The sequence below is a fragment of the Hyperoodon ampullatus genome (genome assembly GCF_949752795.1).
Source record: "Hyperoodon ampullatus genome assembly, chromosome: 15".
NCBI classification, from domain to species: domain Eukaryota; kingdom Metazoa; phylum Chordata; class Mammalia; order Artiodactyla; family Ziphiidae; genus Hyperoodon; species Hyperoodon ampullatus.
Genome location: NC_136928.1, coordinates 15,909,223 through 15,930,711, shown reverse-complemented (window position 1 = coordinate 15,930,711; position 21,489 = coordinate 15,909,223). Strand labels below are relative to the sequence as shown.

At 40.8% G+C, this 21,489-nt stretch overlaps 1 protein-coding gene across 1 annotated transcript in view; it reads right to left on the bottom strand.

Moving 5' to 3' along the window:
* Positions 1 to 21,489, bottom strand: part of VWA3B (von Willebrand factor A domain containing 3B) — a gene marked incomplete at both ends in the record, with an annotated part of 217,727 nt that overhangs the window by 47,995 nt on the left and 148,243 nt on the right. Inside the window, 3 exon segments of the mRNA XM_079721376.1 lie at positions 5,292 to 5,410; positions 20,985 to 21,141; positions 21,221 to 21,308. Of these exon segments, the coding sequence (XP_079577502.1) occupies positions 5,292 to 5,410; positions 20,985 to 21,141; positions 21,221 to 21,308 (364 nt within the window).

Genomic DNA, 21,489 nt, shown 5'->3' with positions numbered 1-21,489 from the left:
ACAAAAAGCTGACCCTGGGCAGGGAGATCCCAAGCCACGCAGCACAACCACTGTTGGACCACGTCATTGCCACTCGCTCAAAGAGATTGGATGTGAGTGTCTCCCACCCTCAGCATCACTGCAGAAGCCTCATGGCTTTGTGGCAATCCCGCTAAATATTAAAGGAGGGCACAGCTCTCAGCTGGATCAGGTAAAACCCGGGCTGAGAAAAGGCAGCAAACAAACTGGTCCTCATTATCTCTGCATGAAGATATTTCTAAACACCCACTGCTTTTCTTCATAAGGAAAAATATGTGTGCCCTTAGCCTGCCTTCTGTAGGCATTCTTCTGTCTGGATTCTCAGAGCAAAAAAAAAAAAAAAAAGGTTAATAGGGTCATAAATAAGAGGATTGGGACACACTTTAGAGATCAACCAGCCTGATCTCCTTGTTTTCCAAATGCAGACGCTAAGAGGGGCAGACAGATGAAGCGCCTTACTTATCCAGCACCGAGAGTTGGTGGGGCTGAGACTAAAGCTCACTGAAAGTGTTTGCAGAGAGATGCTGGCAACCCAAGAAGAAACGAGGAAGTTGGAGCCAGTGTTTTCTATCAGGTAGTTACAGCTCCTTTTCTTGTTACTAATCAGTGGTGCTTTTTCCAGAGCTTCCAGCCCAGTTCTGTAGTGCTACATCATCACCCAAATCAGGCTTACTGGGGCACAGGGCACAGAACACTGGCTACACAGGTGGTGAGCTGGTGTTCCATGAAGCAAAAAAGTTTCAATAAAATGGGGTGGGAGAATACTGCCTCTCCCCAGGAGGCATGCATCTAATCCTTGGACCCAGCGTCCGTGGCACAGGGCTCTGGGAGCACACTTCGGGTGGTGTTATCCTGCCCTGATCTCCCATCACAGGCCTGGTGAGATCATGCAAAGGGGGTCTGGCACGGTGGTCAAAAGCACAGACCCTGGAGCCAGACTGCCTGGGTCCAAAGCTCAGCTAGCTCCTCCTCTTATTAGCTGGGAGACTTTGAGCCAGTCACCAACTTTTCTGTAGAAAGGGGGTAATCACAGTACCTCCTTCCCAGTGCTGCAGTGCAGACTCAATGAGCAAGTTATGTGCACCGCACACAGAACTGTGTCTGACACAGGTAAACGCTCTGTAAGTGACAGAAAGAGTCAGGAAGTGGGAAATAAGCCAGCTCAGCTCCTGTGTCTCTTGATGTTTTTGGTTCTTTGGGGCCTATTTGGAAATGGTTTTCTTTAATGATGTGGTTGATGAAACAATGATCAGGGCTTCTAAGGCTTGTGTGCATTTCTGGGGAAAAAACAAAACAAAACTGTAAATCCTTTTTTTTTTTTTTTTGCGGTACGCAGGCCTCTCACTGTTGAGGCCTCTCCTGTTGCGGAGCACAGGCTCCGGACGCGCAGGCTCAGCGGCCATGGCTCACGAACCCAGCTGCTCCGCGGCATGTGGGATCTTCCCGGACCAGGGCAGGAACCCGTGTCCCCTGCATCGGCAGGTGGACTCTCAACCACTGCGCCACCAGAGAAGCCCCAAAACTATAAATCCTTTTAAGTCTAAACCTTGAAAGTGCAGGCAGTAGAGTAGGGAGGCTGGGAGTGTGATGAGGGCTTGGGAGCTATGTGGGTCTGGGTTCAAATCTCAGCATCTCTACTTTGCCACTGTGTGAACCTGTTACGCAACTTTTTGAAACACTGTTTTCTTATTGATAAAACAAAGATAACACCACCTACTCTTGGAGTTGTGAGGATTAAGTGAGCTGTATGTATAAAGTGACCAGGAATAACTAAGGCTCATTCCCTCCAGCTTCTGAAGGAGGATGAGGCTTAGATACTCAGAAACAGTTGGTGAATGTGGGTCCAATTAGCTAGGACATGTCTCTAATTTTAATTCGGTTCTTCAGAAAATATTTTTCCAAGAGGGTATTTTCATAACCTCTATTATTCCTCTGTTTTCCGCCTTCACTGAACTATTTCAAAGCACACAGGGCAGAAAAAGCGAGTAGGTGTGAGCTGAGGGCAGCAGAGAGTGTGTGAATCCCGGCTCCACTGTCCCGGAAGGCAACCGTGGGAAAGCCTCTAAGCGTGCAGGACGAGGGCAGTCCTTGTGGGATGCTGGGATTTGACAAACCACAGTTTTCCTCTTTGTTTTAGGAGACTGAAATTTGGCTGAGCATAGCGTTTACTAGCTTTCTCTACCTCTAGTTTGCAAATCCACTTGTACCAAGTGGCTCATTTGCAAAGCAACTTGTAACTAATGACACTTCAGAAGTCTAGTCAGCAGCCCAAGCAAATCGATGATAAGCAGAGGCTACTATGCCTGGTCCCTGAGCCAGAACTGATGCTTCTCCTGTGGATCTGAGGGCTGAGACCTTGACCTTAGATTCACAACACAAGCTGTGGAAAAATCACTCCAGAATCCAGCCAACCCTGGTAATCCTCACTCAGAGCTTATGCTCAGACACAAAAAGCCAAAACGGCTTCTGCAATTCTTAAAATATTGAACGAGAAGGACTCCTACACATCGGCACTAAATGTGACCAAAACTGCTAGTTTATGTCACTATTTTGGCCAGAGGACTGTGAGCTTCCCACTCATTTGGTCATCCCTAACCATACGGACTTAGGGTTATATCTGGCTTTCTTGTGGTGGGAAACTCCTTAGAAACGTTTTATTGGGGATGAGATGGGGATAAACTAAGTTTCATTAATTACTTTTCATCTTTTCATATTCTGCATATCTTTAGAAACATGAAGCAAGATGGAAAAGGGAACTGACATTTATGCCAGCAAAATTCTTCAATACTATTGAATACAGAAGATCAGGAAGCTTTGTTCTGTATAATATTAATGTTAATATTATTAAATAACAATATTAAATAAATAATTCATTTAAAATAAACATCAAGTTATTAATACCAAATAATTAATACTAATGCAATCAATAATATCAAATATTAATCATATTAAAATAAATGTTAATGATCATATTTAAATTAATATCACTTTAATAAACAATATAGTATAATATTCCTCTAAGGGTACTAAAAGGCTTTTCCGGATTCACTCATTGGGAGTTAGAACTGGAACAAATCACTACTATGTCTGTATTTTGGTTTTGCCATTAACGAAGGACTCTCTTCTGCCTGGGAAGGAAGGGTCCCTGTCCTTCTGGAAACTCTCGGGAAAGGGTCAGCTCAGTGGGAAGAGCTGTGTGACCCTTCCATTCCACGTATTTATGGTTATTTTAGCATCAGCAGATATACGGAATGAAAGAGGGAAATAATTAACATTAGTTGCTCTTTATATATAATTTACATAACCCTCACAACTGCCCCATGAGCCAGACCTTGCAAATGAAGCTCACAAGTGTCATATGACCTGTCAAGTAGCTGTCAGAGCCAAGAATGAAACCCCCGAGGTATCTGACCTCAAAGCCCCAGTTCATGGCCTTGCATCAGGCTTTCACAGACCAGGTAATTACAGCACTCAAATATTTGAATGAGTCAAACAAATTAAATTACAATATGAATGATATTATTATATTTCATTTTGAATAACTGAATTGGATCAATTTTAATAAGTAAACTTGAATTAGATCAAATTCAAATTAAATTCCAACAGTCAAATATATATATATATATATATATATATATATATATATATATATAGTGACACCTGCTAGGAAGAGGAGAAGACCAGGGGGAACGCAAGCAGCCCAGCCCCTGCCTTCGGGGGCCGACATCCTCGCAGGGAAGGGACAGGCCTGTACAGAAGCTGTGAGCGCTCCGAGGGCCACACACAAGGTGGGTGGTGCAGAGTCGTTGGGGAACGGCCTCTCTGCGGAGGGCCATTGGCGCTGAGACAAGAAGGGAAGAAAGAGGACAGCTGGTGGGAGGGGGCAGGAAGGGGGCAGTGGAGCTTCAAGGCAAGGGAAGGACTGCCTGGTGCAGGGCGGGGGAGGCGGAGAAGAGGGCCAGCACCAGTAAGAGGGTAACTACAGAGCAAAGTCTCAGGCCCACAGGGGAGGGCGAGCCTTGGCAGAGTTCAGCCTGCCTTTGAGAGAAACGAAGGGCCCACAAAGACTCAGAGAAGTCCTGAGAAGCCCGTGGAGGCAGCTGCAGGAGCCCATGCGACACAGCCTCAGTTCTCAGGTAAGGGCAGTGGAGGAGGCTCAAGTGTAAGGAGATTTGGAGAGGACTGTGATAGGCGTGGGGCGGAAAGGCCAGCCTCTGGGCTGGGTCGTGCACTCCAGGCAACAGAAGTCAGGCTTTATACTTTTTTTGAATACACAGTAGACACACTGCAAAAATGACAACAGATCAGTAAATGCTGGCCTGGGCCCCGTGGTTCACTTTGGCGTACTTTATTACCTTTTTCCCAACCACATGGTAGGCAATGAAAACCCAATTGCACAGCTTCCAGAACCAAGAATAGGCTTGCCTGGAGGCGCTGGGTAGCTCAAAGTTTAATTAAGCGTGTGCACCAAGGACTAATTAAGTGCTGAGGGGCAGGGTGCGGAGGTGATTAGAGAGCTGGGCGAGGGTGAGATTCCAGCCCCAGAGCTGTGTCCTCCACCAACTCTCCGAGGCAGGCTCCCAGGCCAGGCCGGAAGGAGCCAGGCCCCAGGAAGGGGCTGGGATTCGAGGACCCTGGGTCTCCTTTCCATCTGGGTCTCCTTCTCCAGCCTGGCAGTTGTCTGGCAAACCCTGGGTTATTTGCCCTTGAAAAAAAGGCCCCCTAACTCAGTACTAACACAGTGGCTATTTAAGAGTACAGTTTTCACTGTAGTCAACTTGGTCATCTTCTTGATTTTGATATAAAAAGTGTTTAAATAAATTATCTCATTATTGTGGCATTTTATCTCTTTATTGTGGTGTGGTGTCACTTTACAGAATGTTAGATGCTAAAATGGTCCAATTCACTCTGCTAAAAGCAAAGCTTTAAAAAGTTCATGGAAACATGAGATTTCTACAGTTTGGAAAGGGAAGATGGTTTCTTGAAAACCCTGTTGGACATACTCAGGTAAAGTGTTGGGTTGGCCAAAAAGTTTGCTCGGGTTTTTCTGTAGCATCTTACGGAAAAAACCCGAACGAACTTTTTGGCCAATCCAGTACTTAACGCAGTGCTGGCACAGAGGAAGCCCCTTATGTTAGCTGCTGCTACTGTTAATATTCCTTATGGGCCATTGTTAAATAGCTGCGCCAGATGAAAAATTTAAGCTAAAAGAAGAGAAAACAAGACAAAGCAAATTCCACATCCATTAAAGAGTAGCCAGGTGTAATACTCACTTTTCGTAGGACTTAATTGCCTGTTCCACTTTTTGCTTGTAGATATTAAGCTTCACTCCTTGGGGGTTAATTAAAGTCATCTTATTTGTGTCATTGCACACATGTGCCAGAGGGAACACCTATATGCCAATGCCAAAGGAAAGGGTCACTTGATAGGTTAACTCGTGCCTTCAGAAATGGATCTAATGGCTGTACAGTATGTTTTTCTGACTATAAAATCAATACATTATATTTGTAGAGAAATTAGAAAATACAGAAAATAAAAAAAATAAGAATCAGAGATATCACTGTTAACCTTTTCCTTCCAATTTTTAAAACTATATATTTAAAAAATACCACCCCCTCCCACCAAAAAAACCTGTTTCAGGAAACCCAAATCAGAATCAAGTGTTATCTTAATAAGCCTCTGTCAAATAGAAGGGCATAGGCGATAAGAAACAGAATCTCATTGTTGCTACTTTGTAAATTACTAGCTGGGTTAAACATCTTTCTCACATATTTATTTTAAATTTGATTTTCTCTTAAGAATATCTGATTATAGCTAATATCTTTTGACCATTTTCTTTATCAATTTATAAGAGATCCTTATACATGGCAAATAAAGAAGGCTTAGTGATCAATGAAACCACTTTCTGTAAGAACAACAGAGTACCAGAATGAGAGGGCAACTTTTTGAGTTCTTTCTGTGTCTGATGCTTCCTTCTGGGTTTGGGGATGCCTCTAATTCCATGCTATCTTAATAGTACCTGTAATATTTTACATTTACCTGTCTGCATATTACTTTGTTTCATTCACTGCTGTATTCCTATCACCTAGAACAGTGCCTGGCCCTCAACAAATGTCTGTTGATAAATGAATAAATGTATGTTTGCATAAAGGCTTCTTCCATATCTTAATAGTTACATAAAAAGAAGAAGTCTAACAGGAGAATACAAGGTCTAACAGTGTTTCGATACTGTGTACGATTCCAATCACGAGGAGCATGTAGTCATTTTAGAAACGTGGGGAATCAAAGCAACTATACACCAATAAAAATTAATTTTAAAAAAACTAATTAATCATAATAAGATGAAAGAAAGCTTTGGCCTTGACAACAGGGACCTGTGATATTTGCTTTCAGAATATTTTCTATCAGTAATTTCAATAAATTGATATGTTAATTTTAAAAAATGTGGGAATCACTTTTTTTTTTTTTTTTTTTTTTTTTGCTGTACGCGGGCCTCTCACTGTTGTGGCCTCTCCCGCTGCGGAGCACAGGCTCCAGACGCGCAGGCTCAGCGGCCATGGCTCACGGGCCCAGCTGCTCCGCGGCATGTGGGATCCTCCCGGACCAGGGCACGAACCCGTGTCCCCTGCATCGGCAGGCGGACTCTCAACCACTGCGCCACCAGGGAAGCCCGGGAATCATTTTTAAGAAGTAAATTTTTACTTCCAATCCAGATGATACAGAGCTCATGTTTTATGTTCCCCTTTGCCTTCAAAATCATACAAAAATTGTATTGTTGTTATTTAAGGAAAAAATGCATAAAAAGAAAGGAAGGAAAGGAAGAAGGAGAGAAGGGAAAGGAAGAAGGAGAGAAGGAAAAAGAAAGATGCATGGTTGATGTATTTCTAGAGACAAAAAGTTGAATAAGTCAGCAGGGCTGAAGTTGTGTGTTTGTTGACTCTCGTAGGCAAAGATGGCAGGGGCGGTGGGAGCTCAACTCCCGGAAAGCAAGTGGGACTCTGAGTCAGGCTCAGTGCCTGAAGCCAGCACTAGTATGAGGTTCTCTCACCCCTGCAAGAAGGCCCTGCCTGGTGAGAGAGGACACCAGTGCAGTCTAACAACCAAGACTGAACCAAGCCACCCTCAATCTACACTATCCCAGTATCATCATGGGACAAGAGCTCTAAATACCAATGACTGGGATACAAGGGGATGGATTTTGGTAACTTCAAAACAGAAGACAGAGAAAAAAACAAATTTTTAAAAATCTTGTCAAAATGTGCCAACGGGGCTTCCCTGGTGGTGCAGTGGTTGAGAGTCCGCCTGCCAATGCAGGGGACACGGGTTCGTGCCCCGGTCCGGGAAGATCCCACATGCTGCGGAGCGGCTGGGCCCATGAGCCATGGCCGCTGAGCCTGTGCGTCTGGAGCCTGTGCTCCACAACGGGAGAGGCCACAACAGTGAGAGGCCCGTGTACCGCAAAAAAAAAAAAAAAAAAGTGCCAACATACTAAAATTCCTAAATACACACACAAAAATGCTAAAAACAGTAGCTGAGCAAATCAACAATCAGAACATCAATTCATGTGAGTAGAAATTAATTTTACGAGCCACCTAACAATAACTTTATATGAATTATGATTAAAATTAAGTATGATTAGGTTGTTCAAAGATGTAACAGTCATATAAAACTGTAAGAACAGAGTGTCGTTACGAACAAATGGATGAGAAAAAGAACAGTATTTTAAATAATAAAGTCATGTAAAAAAATAGATATTGAAATTGCAAACTACATAATTTTGCAATTAAAATATCAAGACCAAAAGAAACAAACAAAATAGCCAAAGATTCAGAAGGCTGAAAAGCAAGAAATTTAGTTTGGCTGAATAGTCAAACCTTGCTACTTGTCAGACACAAGAATTCATCATGTGGCTTCTAAGCAATCTTTGTCAAAGAGAAGAAGCCAAAACAGTGGGTTAAAAGTTGAGTTGACTGGACTTTGAAAACTTAATGAAATTTGCAGAAGTGGAATAAAAAAACCCAACCAAACAAACAAAAAACACCGTCTCTTAAAATTTCACATAAACTTTCAGAGGAAAAATAATCAGTCTCAACAAAATGGAAGACCCTTACATATTTATCTCCCCTGGGAAAAAGACCCCTCTAGAAGTCTATAAATAGCTCTGCAAATTGCCAGCTTATGGCTCAACTGCAAATCAACACCACAAAATATTTAGCAGCATTGTACCATTTCAGTAGGATCCGTTAGATGCCTGACTGATGGTGAGTAAAGAAAACCCATTGTTTAATGTTCTACCTCCCTCTTTGGTGGATTTGCATCTCATGCCTTGCGTGGCCATCATGGACTTCAGTGTGGGAGGAGTTCAAATGTGGCTCGTGTGCACCCACTCTCATTCCTTTCTGCATGCAGGTTTGGGGAAAGAAAAAGTCATACTCCACACATTCAGTCTGTGGTCTTAGTTTTTACAACATGGTAGTCACGTGGAGGTCCCATAGGCTATTCTCTTGATGATGTCAAGTTTAGTGTGACTATGAGGTCATAAGGGGTACTCTCACAGGGACTTGGGGGATCAGAACCATGGCTTCCCAGCTTCTGTAGAGAAGCAGGTGGGGAGGAGAGTGTGATTAATGAGGAAACTGACACTATTTGAGAGGGAATGAAACCACCTGGTCACACCTCCTGAACATGTTTGACTTGTTACCTCTTTTTTTCTCTTTTTTTTTTAATCAGAAGAGGGAAATGTAGACACAGAGACAGAGAAGGCCAGGCCATGGGATGACAGAGGCAGAGACTGGAGTAATGCAGCTCCAAGCCAAGGGATGCCAAGGATTCCACTACCAGAAGCTAGGAACAGTCAAGGAAGGGCTCTTCCTTAGAGCAGTCAGAGGAAGCATGGCCCTGCCAACACTTAGATTTCAGACTTCCAGCATCCAGAATTGTGAAAGAATAAACCAATTTCTAAGCCACCCAGTTGGTGGTACACTTTGTCACAGCAAACCTAGGAAAGTAATACAGAGATATGAATACATATATAGAACTGTTTATGTTTTCAAAACAAAATAATGGAACCACCAACTAGCTGCTGGCCGATCTAGGAATGACTTCTTGGAATGACTGGGGGGCTTGGCTCTGTTCCACGTGTCTCTAGCAGGCTTGACCAGGCACATTCCCAGGGACAGATGAATAAGCAGAAATAGTCAAGAAGCCTTAATGCCTGGGCTTGGAACTGGTATACCCTTGCTTCCATTTCATTCTATTGGTCAAAGATACGTGCTACCTCTTATAAGGCAAATCAAGCATTAACAACTAATGGGAGACCCCTCTGGACAGTATCTGAAAATAAAAGGCAGACTCAAGGTATTACCTACTTCAGTTCTCTTGAGGTAAACCTAGAAGCCTTACCGAATTGATGCTAATCACACCCTGTGTGAGATTTTAACTGTGAGGGATGGAAGGCAGAGGGAGGAAGGGGGAGGGCGGGGGGAGGGGGAGTGAAAGAGATACTGATCATAATTCCTGGAATTCATGGACAGCCCTAGTTTGGGCTGATTCTGTTAGAATGTTTCCCAGTGTTAGACCAGAGAAACACCTTAACCACTAATTTTGTCAATAGGTGAGAACAGTTTTATCAACTCTATTAAGAATAGTTTTATCAATAACAGGATTGTAGCTTCAAGATGGCAGAGTAGAAGGACATGTGCTCACTCCCTCTTGCGAGAGCACCAGAAGCACAACTAACTGCTGAACAATCATTGACAGGAAGACACTGGAACTCACCAAAAAAGATATTCCACATCCAAAGACAAAGGAGAAGCTGCAATGAGATGGTAGGAGGGGTGCAATCACAATAAAATCAAATCCCATAACCGCTGGGTGGGTGACTCACAAACTGGAGAACACTTACACCACAGAAGTCCTCCCACTGGAGTGAAGGTTCTGAGCTGCACTTCAGGCTTCCCAACCTGGGGGATGGGCAGCAGGAGTAGGAATTCCCAGAGAATCAGACTTTGAAGGCTAGCGGGATTTGACTGCAGGACTTCGACAGCACTGAGCACTGGGGGAAACAGAGACTCCACTCTTGGAGGGCACACACAAAGTAGTGTACACATCAGGACCCAGGGAGAAGGAGCAGTGACCCCAGGGGAGACTGAACCAGACCTACCTGCTAGTGTTGGAGGGACTCTTGAAGAGGTGGGGGACAGCTGTGGCTTACCATGGGGACAAGGACACTGGCAGCAGAAGTTCTGGGAAGTATTCCTTGGCGTGAGCCCTCCCAGAGTCTGCCATTAGCCCCTCCAAAGAGCCTGTAGGCTCCAGTGCTGAGTTGCCTCAGGCTGAACAACCAACAGGGAGGGAACTCAGCCCCATCCATCAGCAGACAAGCAGATTAAATTTTACTAAGCTCTGCTCACCAGAGCAAAACCTAGCTCTGCCCACCAGAGCAAAACCTAGCTCTGCCCACCACCAGTCCCTCCCATCAGGAAGATTGCACAAACCTCTTAGATATCCTCATCCACCACAAGGCAGACAGCAGAAGCAAGAAGAACTACAGTCCGGCAGCCTGTGGAATGAAAACCACTTTCACAGAAAGAGAGACAAAATGAAAAGGCAGAGGACTATGTACCAAATGAAGTAACAAGATAAAACCCCAGAAAAACAACTAAATGAAGTGGAGATAGGCAACCTTCCAGAAAAAGAATTCAGAATAATGATGGTGAAGATGATCCAGGATCTCGGAAAAAGAATGGAGGCAAAAATCAAGAAGAAGCAAGAAATGTTTAACAAAGTCCTAGAAGAATTAAAGAACAAACAAACAGAGATGAACAATACAATAACTGAAATGAAAAATACACTAGAAGGAATCAATAGCAGAATAACTGAAGCAGAAGAACGGATAAGTGACCTGAAAGACAGAATGGTGGAAAACATTGCCATGGAAGAGAATACAGAAAAAAAGAATGAAAAGAAATGAAGACAGCATAAGAGATCTCTGGGACAACTTTAAATGCACCAACATTTGCACTATAGGTGTCCCGAAGGAGAGGAGAGAGAGAAAGGAACCAAGGAAATATTTGAAGAGCTTATAGTCAAAAACTTCCCTAACATGGAAAAGGAAATAGCCACCCAAGTCCAGGAAGCACAGAGAGTCCCAGGCAGGATAAACCCAAGGAGAAACATGCCGAATAATCAAATTGACAAAAATTAAAGACAAAGAAAATTACTAAAAGCAACAAGGGAGGGCTTCCCTGGGGGCGCAGTGGTTGAGAGTCCGCCTGCCGATGCAGGGGATGGGTTCATGCCCCGGTCCAGGAAGATCCCACATGCCGCGGAGCAGCTGGGCCCGTGAGCCATGGCCGCTGAGCCTGCTCATCCGGGGCCTGTGCTCCGCAACGGGAGAGGCCACAACAGTGAGAGGCCCGCATACCACAAAAAAAAAAAAAAAAAAAAAGCAACAAGGGAAAAACGACAACATACAAGGGAATTCCCATAAGGTTAACAGCTGATTTCTCAGCAGGAACTCTACAAGCCAAAAGGGAGTGGCATGATGTATTTAAAGTGATGAAAGCAAAGAACGTACATCCAAGATTACTCTACCTGGCAAGGATCTCATTCAGATTTGACAAACAAATCAAAAGCTTTATAGACAAGCAAAAGCTAAGAGAACTCAGCACCACCAAACCAGCTCTACAACAAAATGCTAAAGGAACATCTCTAAGTGGGAAACATAAGAGAAGAAAAGGACCTACAAAAACACACCCAAAACAATTAAGAAAATGGTAATAGGAACATACATATTGATAATCATCTTAAATGTGAATGGAGTAAATGCTCCAACCAAAAGACACAGGCTCGCTGAATGGATACAAAAGCAAGACCCATATATATGTAATCTACAAGAGACCCACTTCAGACCTAGGGACACATACAGACTGAAAGTGAGGGGATGGAAAAAGATATTCCATGCAAATGGAAATCAAAAGAAAACTGGAGTACCAATACTTATATCAGATAAAATAGACTTTAAAATAAAGAATGTTACAAGAAACAAGGAAGGACACTACATAATGATCAAGGGATCAACCCAAGAAGAAGATATAACACTTATAAATATATATGGACCCAACATAGGAGCACGTCAATACATAAGGCAACTGCTAACAGCTATAAAAGAGGAAATTGACAGTAACACAGTAATAGTGGGGGACTTTAACACCTCACTTACACAGATGAACAGATCATCCAGACAGAAAATTAATAAGGAAACACAAGCTTTAAATGACACAATAGAACAGATATATTTAATTGATATTTATAGGACATTTCACCCGAAAACAGCAGATTAAACTTTCTTCTCAAGTGCACACGGAACATTCTCCAGGATAGATCACATCTTGGGTCACAAATCAAGCCTCAGTAAATTTAAGAAAATTGAAATCATATCAAGCATCTTTTCCGACCACAATGCTATGAGATTAGAAATAAATTACAGGGGAAAAAATGTAAAAAACACAAACACATGGAGGCTAAATAATATGTTACCAAATAACCAAGAAATCACTGAAGATATCAAAGAGGAAATAAAAAAATACCTAGAGACAAATGACAACGAAAACACGATGATCCAAAACCTATGGGATGCAGCAAAAGCAGTTCTAAGAGGGAAGTTTATAGCAGTACAATAAGAAACAGGAAAAATCTCAAATAAACAATCTAACCTTACACCTAAAGGAACTAGGGAAAGAAGAACAAACAAAACCCAAAGTTAGTAGAAGGAAAGAAATCATAAAGATCAGAACAGAAATAAATGAAATAGAAACAAAGAAAACAATAGCAAAGATCAATAAAACTAAAAGCTGGTTCTTTGAGAAGATAAACAAAATTGATAAACCTTTACCCAGACTCATCAGGAAAAAGAGGGAGAGGACTCAAATCAATAAAAATAGAAATGAAAAAGGAGAAGTTACAACGGACGACACAGAAATACAAAGCATCATAAGAGACTAGTACAAGCCAATTTTATGCCAATAAAATGGACAACCTGCAAGAAATGGACAAATTCTTAGAAAGGTATGACATCCAAGACTGAACCAGGAAGAAATAGAAAATATGAACAGACCAATCACAAGTAATGAAATTGAAACTGTGATTGAAAATCTTCCAACAAACAGAAGTCCTGGACCAAATGGCATCACACGTGAATTCTATCATTCAGAGAAGAACTAACAACCATCCTTCTCAAACTCTTCCAAAAAACTGCAGAGGAAGGAACACTCCCAAATTCATTCTATGAGGCCACCATCACCCTGATACCAAAACCAGACAAAGATACTACAAAAAAAGAAAATTACAGACCAATGTAACTGATGAATATAGATGTAAAAATCCTCAACAAAATACTAACAAACAGAATCCAACAACACATTAAAAAGATCATACACCATGATCAGGTAGAATTTATCCCAGGGATACAAGGATTCTTCAACATACACAAATCAATCAATGTGATACACCATATTAACTAATTAAAGAATAAAAACCATATGATCATCTCAATAGATGCAGAAAAAGCTTTTGACAAAATTCAATACCCACTTATGATAAAAAAAACTCTCCAGAAAGTGGGCATAGAGGGAACCTACCTCAACATAATAAAGGCCATATATGACAAACCCACAGCAAACATCATTCTCAATGGTGAAAAACTGAAAGCATTTCCACTAAGATCAGGAACAAGACAAGGATGTCCACTCTCGCCATTATTATTCAACAGAGTTTTGGAAGTCCTAGCCATGGCAATCAGAGAAGAAAAAGAAATAAAAGTAATACAAATTGGAAAACAAGAAGTAAAACTGTCACTGTTGGCAGATGACATGATACTGTACATAGATAATCTTAAAGATGCCACGAGAAAACTACTAGAGCTAATCAATGAATTTGGTGAAGTTGTAGGATACAAAATTAATGCACAGAAATCTCTTGCATTCCTATCCACTAACAACGAAAGACCAGAAAGAGAAATTAAGGAGACAATCCCAGTCACCATTGCAACAAAAAGAATAAAATACCTAGGAATAAACCTACCTAGGGAGGTAAAAGACCTGTACTCAGAAAACTATAAGACACTGATGAAAGAAATCAAAGATGACACAAACAGATGGAGAGATATACCATGTTCTTGGATTGGAAGAATCAATATTGTGAAAATGACTATACTACCCAAAGCAATCTACAGATTCAATGCAATCCCTGTCAAATTACCAATGGCATTTTTTACTAGATGGAGACACAAAAGACCCAGAATAGCCAAAGCAATCTTGAGAGAAGAAAACGGAGCTGGAGGAATCAGACTCCCTGACTTCAGACTATACTACAAAGCTATAGTAATCAAAACAATATGGTACTGGCACAAAAACAGAAATATAGATCCATGGAACAGGACAGAAAGTCCAGAGATAAACCCACGCAGCTATGGTCAACTAATCTATGACAAAGGAGGCAAGCATACACAATGAAGAAAAGACAGTCTCTTCAATAAGTGGTGCTGGGAAAACTGGACAGCTATATGGAAAAGAATGAAATTAGAACACTCTCTAACACCATACACAAAAATAAACTCAAAATGTATTAAAGACCTAAATGTAAGACCAGACACTTTAAAACTCTTCTAGGAAAACATAGGAAGAACACTCTTTGACATAAATCACAGCAAGATCTTTTTTGACCCTCCTCCTAGAGTAATGGAAATAAAAACAAAAATAAACAAATCAGACCTAATGAAACTTCAAAGCTTTTGCACAGCAAAGGAAACCATAAACAAGACAAAAAGACAACCCTCAGAATGGGAGAAAATATTTGCAAACAAATCAGTGGACAAAGGGTTAATCTCCAAAATATATAAACAGCTCATGCAGCTCAATATTAAAAAAGCAAACAACCCAATCCAAAAATGGGTAGAAGACCTAAATAGCCATTTCTCAAAGAAGACATACAGATGGCCAAGAGGCATGTGAAAAGCTGCTCAACACCACTAATTATTAGAGAAATGCAAATCAAAACTACAATGAGGTATCACCTCACACTGGTTAGAATGGGCATCATCAGAAAATCTACAAACAACAAATGCTGGAGAGGGTGTGGAGAAAAGGGAACCCTCTTGCAATGTTGGTGGGAATGTAAATTGATACAGCCACTATGGAGAACAGTATGGAGGTTACTTAAAAAACTAAAAATAGAATTACCATATGACCCAGCAACCCCACTACTTGCCCAGATTAGGACAAAGCAGGAAGCCTTGATGCAGTGCTGGTAAGACATGATGATGATGATGGTGGTGGTGGTGACGTAGTGGACTTTTCAACGATGCAAACTAATGTTCCCAAATTGTTTCTTTTTTTTCAAAGCCACTGGCAATAAAGAGCTTTAAATTCCAGATTCATCAAATAACTAAAACAGTTTTACTCTGTATATGACTTGGTGATGAATTAATCTTTTTGAAAAAGCTAAGATTAAACTTATCTGGTCCACTGAAAACTGAAAGTGCCAGTTAGCATCTTGTAATGAAGAGTTGCTAGGGCAACCTCCCTGCTCAACACTTCATTTCCGAGGTGACAGATTTGATGCTGGTCCAAGAAACATGAAAACCAAAATAGCATTGTGTTCCAGAAGAAGAAACAGGAGATACATAAGTCATGAATGAAACAAGTAGCTGGGGATAAAGCCAAATGCTGCTTTACGATTCTACCCAGACAGATGTGGCTGCACACAGAACACAGGAGTAAAAGGCAATTACAATTCTCAGTGAAGTGGGTTAAGATTCATGTTTCCTTTTCAGCTCCAGTCTACTTTTTCAAAAAACTGTTAAGTCCAAACCTCAGAAATCTATATATCTCACTCAGTGGGATTATATTTTTCGATCATTGTTTTCCCATTCTTTCCATCAGAGGAAATATTAAACAAAAGATGTAAGTGTGCTTTGAGGGTGAAATTGGAATTTATTGCAGTATATTTCCTTAATCATCATGATTCTTGCTCTTATGAGCAATAATGGAGGGGGGAGAGCATGTCGTGTGCTACGTACCCACAGGCTTGTGATGAGAATTTACAAAGCCACAGAAGGCACGAGCACAGGTGCCCATGGTGGGATGCACGTGAAAAAATCCTCTTCCCTTGGCTTTGCCTTCTGTAGTTAGAAGACAGGTTCTCCAGAAAAACAGGACCCTCACTACTCTTCCATTTTTTCCTTCTTGGAAGTCACTCAACATTTTTCTCTCTCTCAGCCCCATGTGGTTTAGTCCTGTCGACTTGATTTTATATAGAGCCTTGGATCCATCCTCAGCGTTGTCACCTGGGTCACAGCCACCTAGACCTTGCCCCCTGACTGCCCCCCTTTGTCCCAGCCTTGAACCTCTACAACCCTTTTCCACATAGTAGCCAAAGACCAAACCTGATCTTCTCTGTCCTCTGCTAAAAACTCTTTCGTTTCCCGCAGGATGACCTTCAAAAAATCCTTAACTCGACCTTCACCAGCTTTCACACCTTCCTCCAGCTGCACTAAACTTTCTGTGGAATGACAAACTTCCTCTGACCCTTAGACTTCCCCCTAGGTCACTCCTCACTCCCCTCCACCTCATCACCCTTGTAACTCCTCCTCCCCTAGGTCCAAACCTGGACTGATCAGATCCCCCAGGTCTGAACTTTCCAGGCCAGGTCCAAAGCCCTCTCTGCCAACTCAAGGTGGTTAGGGGCCTCTCTGGCATCTTCACTCTGCTCTTCCCACTCATCACATTTAACTAGAACTTCTTATTTTAATTGCTAGTTCCTCCATGAGTCTGTAAGTTGTGATTGGGTAGGCTGTAGTCTAGCCCAGCTCAGAGCCTGCATACAGTAGGCAATGTAATATTTATTGAATATTTTTATAATAAAAGCCAACGTTTATTCAGTGCTTGTAGCCCATTATATGCATTACTTTTTAAAATACTATATATATATACCTATACTATATATATTCACTATAATATACACAGTATAACAGTCTCAGAGTAGGTATATTATTATCCCCAGAGTCCAGATACATTGCATACAGCCTGGAGAGCAAATTTCAAACTGCTGCAGTGAGTTACTATGTTTATTTCTTCTAAGTATGAGGAGAACACAAGTTGAATAAGATATCAGGTCTGCACACTATTTTTAGGGTTTTAAAAGTATCTCTACACTTGTAGAACTAATGCTTATCAACAAGTATGATATACAGTTCCTCTTAGGAAAATGGCTGTCTTTCTGAATATAAACTAGTGGAAATATAGAATCTATTTGGAGGGTGATTTGGTTTAATCTGTCAAATATTTAAATGTACACATCCTTTGGGTCCAGCAACCCATCTATCACAAAGACAGACTTGTAGATGTGCCCAGAAGTCTCTGTGCAAGGAAATCCATTACAGGATTGTTTGTAATAGGGGGAGGAAGGACGCAATGTAAATGTCCATTAACAATGGGGAAGAAATTTGCAACTAACAAAAATGAGATAGACCCATATCTACACACAGAGAAAAGTCTCTAAGACATATGTTTTTAAAAGATAAAATAGCAAATTTAATAAGGAATTACCTTATTAAAATTGTTTTGTATATTAAAATTGTTATGTGTATGTGTAAAAATATATATAATGTATTCATATATATGTGTGTGTGTGTGTTGAAAAGGATTAGCAGGATATTCACCAAACTATTCAGAGTGTTTCCTTCATAAATGAGGTTGGTGGAGAGAGAAGCTTTGACATTTTCCTCTAAAGACTTCTAAATGGTCATTCTATATAAGAATGTACTCATATATTACTCATCAAATAAAAACAAACCAATAAATTAATTAAAAATCAAGTGTCCTTTGCATTTAAACTATTTTATCTCTTGTTTTAGGTCTGTTTTTCTTAACTTATTTTTTCTCAGCATATCATTAATGTATGTTCAGAGTTGAAAGAACTACAACAAAAACTAAAAATTATATAAACAAACCCCCAGATCTCCAATAATCTTACCCCTCAGATAAACACTAGTAACATTTTGGTAAAAGAGAAAAGGGAGAGAGAAAGAGTGCTATGTCTACATCATACACACATGTAACCAAATTAATGTACTATCCATGCGGTTTTGTACCCTGATTTTTTCATTTAGCATTGTATTGAGAGCTTTTCCCCATGTCATTACTTATTCTTCAGAAACATGATATTTAATGAACGTAGGACATTCAATCATATGGGTGTATTTATTGGATATTTAGCTTGTTTTCAATTTTCTCATTGTTAGATATAAGGCAGCAATAATTATTCTCTGAATATATTCTTCAGTATTTCTGATTATTTCCTTCTGTAGATTATGGAATATCTACATATGAATTTGCTGGAGGAAAAGTTGTAAGCCCTTAACACCTCTGAACATATTGCCAAGGTTATACCGACTTATACTCCCCCCAGCAGGATGTAAAAGTTCTAATTCCATTCTATTTTCACCACCACTGTTTATTAGTATTTTTTCACCTTATAAATTTGATGATGGGGGGAAGTTGTCTAATTTTTTTTAATTTGCATTTTTTCAAAAATGCATTTATTTGGTTACCAGCAAGAAATATTTTTCTATGTGTTTTTTGATTTTTTATTTTTAAACTTTTTTTTAAAGGGCTTCAAATGCTTTTATTTATTTGTTTGTTTATTTATTTATTTATTTATCTTTGGCTGTGTTGGGTCTTCATTTCTGTGCGAGGGCTTTCTCTAGTTGTGGCAAGCGGGGTTCACTCTTCATTGTGGTGCATGGGCCTCTCACTGTCGAGGCCTCTCTTGTTGCAGCTCCAGACGCGCAGGCTCAGTAGTTGTGGCTCACCGGCCCAGCTGCTCCATGGCATGTGGGATCCTCCCAGACCAGGGCTCGAACCCATGTCCCCTGCATTAGCGGGCAGACTCTCAACCACTGCGCCACCAGGGAAGCCCCAATTTTTAAACTTTTTCCCCTAGATTTTCCACTGGGATATTTATCACTTTCTTATTCCTTTATGGTATGGGTGCATGTGCATGTTTGTGTGTATACTGAACCCTGTTTTATACACACACACACACCACATGCACGTGCTAACTTACATGGATACACACATGCAAACACATATTTAACATATTACTCCTGTAACTCTTTGTTGTATATGTTAAAAATATTTTTCTGAGATTTGCCTTCATTTTATTTATATGTTTTTAATGCAAAATAACATTTTTATGTATTCAATTTATAAATCTTTCCTTTGATTTTATGTGCTTGCTTTCCTACCTTCTCATATTTGTTTTTTTGAGTATTTACTTTTCAATGTATCTCAGGTTGTTGGGAGGCTTAGAAGGAGACATATAAGTACCAGAAAATTCTATTTCCAGGGATAGTTCACCAAATATATTTTCTTTCAAACAAAATTCAAGAATATTAATAAAATAAGTGCACAGAATATGAGAAGCTGTCACCAAACTTCCTAGAAGGAATAAATCAGCATTCAGTTTCTCTCTCTTGCTTTTGGAAGAAGTTGAATTCAAATGATAAGTTGGTATCTGATTTATCAGGTTAGAGTTCACTGAAGGTAGAAGTAGAATCTTCCAGTCACAAAGTCACAGCCAGGGATAGGACCGTTCACCTTGAGGCAAAGTCATCAGGAACCCAGCCTAAGGGGTCATATACCCAACCACCAGAGCAAGAACTGCTGGTCATGTCGAATCAGGATGCATATCAAACTCCATGGGTATAATCTCTTAAATGTGACTAACAGAAAAAGTCCACCAATTCATCTGCTTCTTCCAAATACATCAAATTTCAGCTATTGCAAGACCAGTAAGATAAAGCCTTTTTGTTTTTTTAAATTTTCCTGCCTTTGCTTTTTCTCAACTTTTTACTATGGAAACTTCCAAATACGTAAAAAAGCAGAGAGAATAGTAGAATGACCCTCCCCCGACTCAATATTCTTATTATCCAAATTTAACAATGATCAGCTCATGGCCAATCTTGCTTTATCTACTCCTCCCTTCCCCCAACTACTCCCACCATCCAGATTATTTGGAAGCAAATCCCAAATTTCCTACATACTCTCTGTAAAATTTCAGCATGAGATAAGGTCTTTTAAGGATATTATTTCAATTTAGTGACTGTAAAGCTTGATACATTCCTATTTAAATCATTAGTTGCTGCTATATTTGCCGGGAAGCACCAGGGTTCAATCTTCCTATTCTTGTTTCTCTTGTGTTCCTCATCTCTGTGCAATCTGGCTGCTCCACTGGATCCGTTCTTGCATAGGGCAAGGACTTTCCAGTTGCCCAATTCAAGGCAAACTTTACAGTGCTTGGCTTTCCTCCACAGTTAACCCCAACTTGCGCCCTCCTACCAGAAGCTCTTTTTCTCCTTCCAGGACATGACGACTCTCACTTTCTCATGGCTCTTGTGCTCTGGCTCACTCCCTATCCTCTCTCTCAATCTCTCTCTTTTTCTGTATCTCTGTCTCTGTGTCTCTCTCCCTCCCTCTTTCTGACTTTTTCCTTTGGAGACTTTTATGATGGAAAAGATGTCACTGTATTTAGGAAGAGAAGGTAAGCAAAGGATGGACAAAATCTCTCACAAGCTCTCCCTGTCCTTTGATACAGACTGATATTCACTCGTGACTCATGACTCTGACCTAGAGGCTTTTCAGACATTTCTGCAGCTCCACAATGCCACCCATCAGCAACGAGCCATGAACTGCCAACCCAACAAAGAAGAAATTGTTCTTCTCAGTTTAGAAGCAAAAATGCTTAAGAGCTTCTCTCTCTCCTTTTTACTGCCTTTGCAAATAATTTTTTCCCAGTGGCTGAAATACATTTCTGTTACAACTGTACAAGATGTCAAGTGGACGACTCTTTATTTAGGCAGGAAATGAAACTACATCAAGCAGGGACATATAGAAAATCAGTTTTACCTCATCAAAGACCTTGGAAACGACATGCTTGTCCAGAATGGGGACGTAGGTGGGGTTGTGAGGGATGGCGGTCATGGACAAAGCATCCATCATGGTGAGCTTCTTGGCCACCAAGCCATGGATCTTGAGCCAGTTTTCTGAAGACATTCCTGCAGAACTAAGAACACGAGACTGTGACGTTTCAAAACTTATATCAAACAAAAACACAACAAAACTGTCCCAGTAAAATTACTCACTCTTGGTGATAAACTTGGCTTCCTTCACGAGTCAATCTTTCTAATGACTTGTCATCTGGAAACTCATTTGTCAGCAGGATGCCCATTTCTGTGGAAAGGGAAATGGCAGCTGTATAATTTCCTCCTATATGGGGTTTATATCAAAATGCAAAAGGATCACACTTATCTCTGAGTTCAGCTGTGACTGAGGGCTAATAAATGGACTATTTTTCCCAGAACTGATCTGTCAGAGGGGGTTCTAGGCAAGATTCATTTGCAATGGACACTAA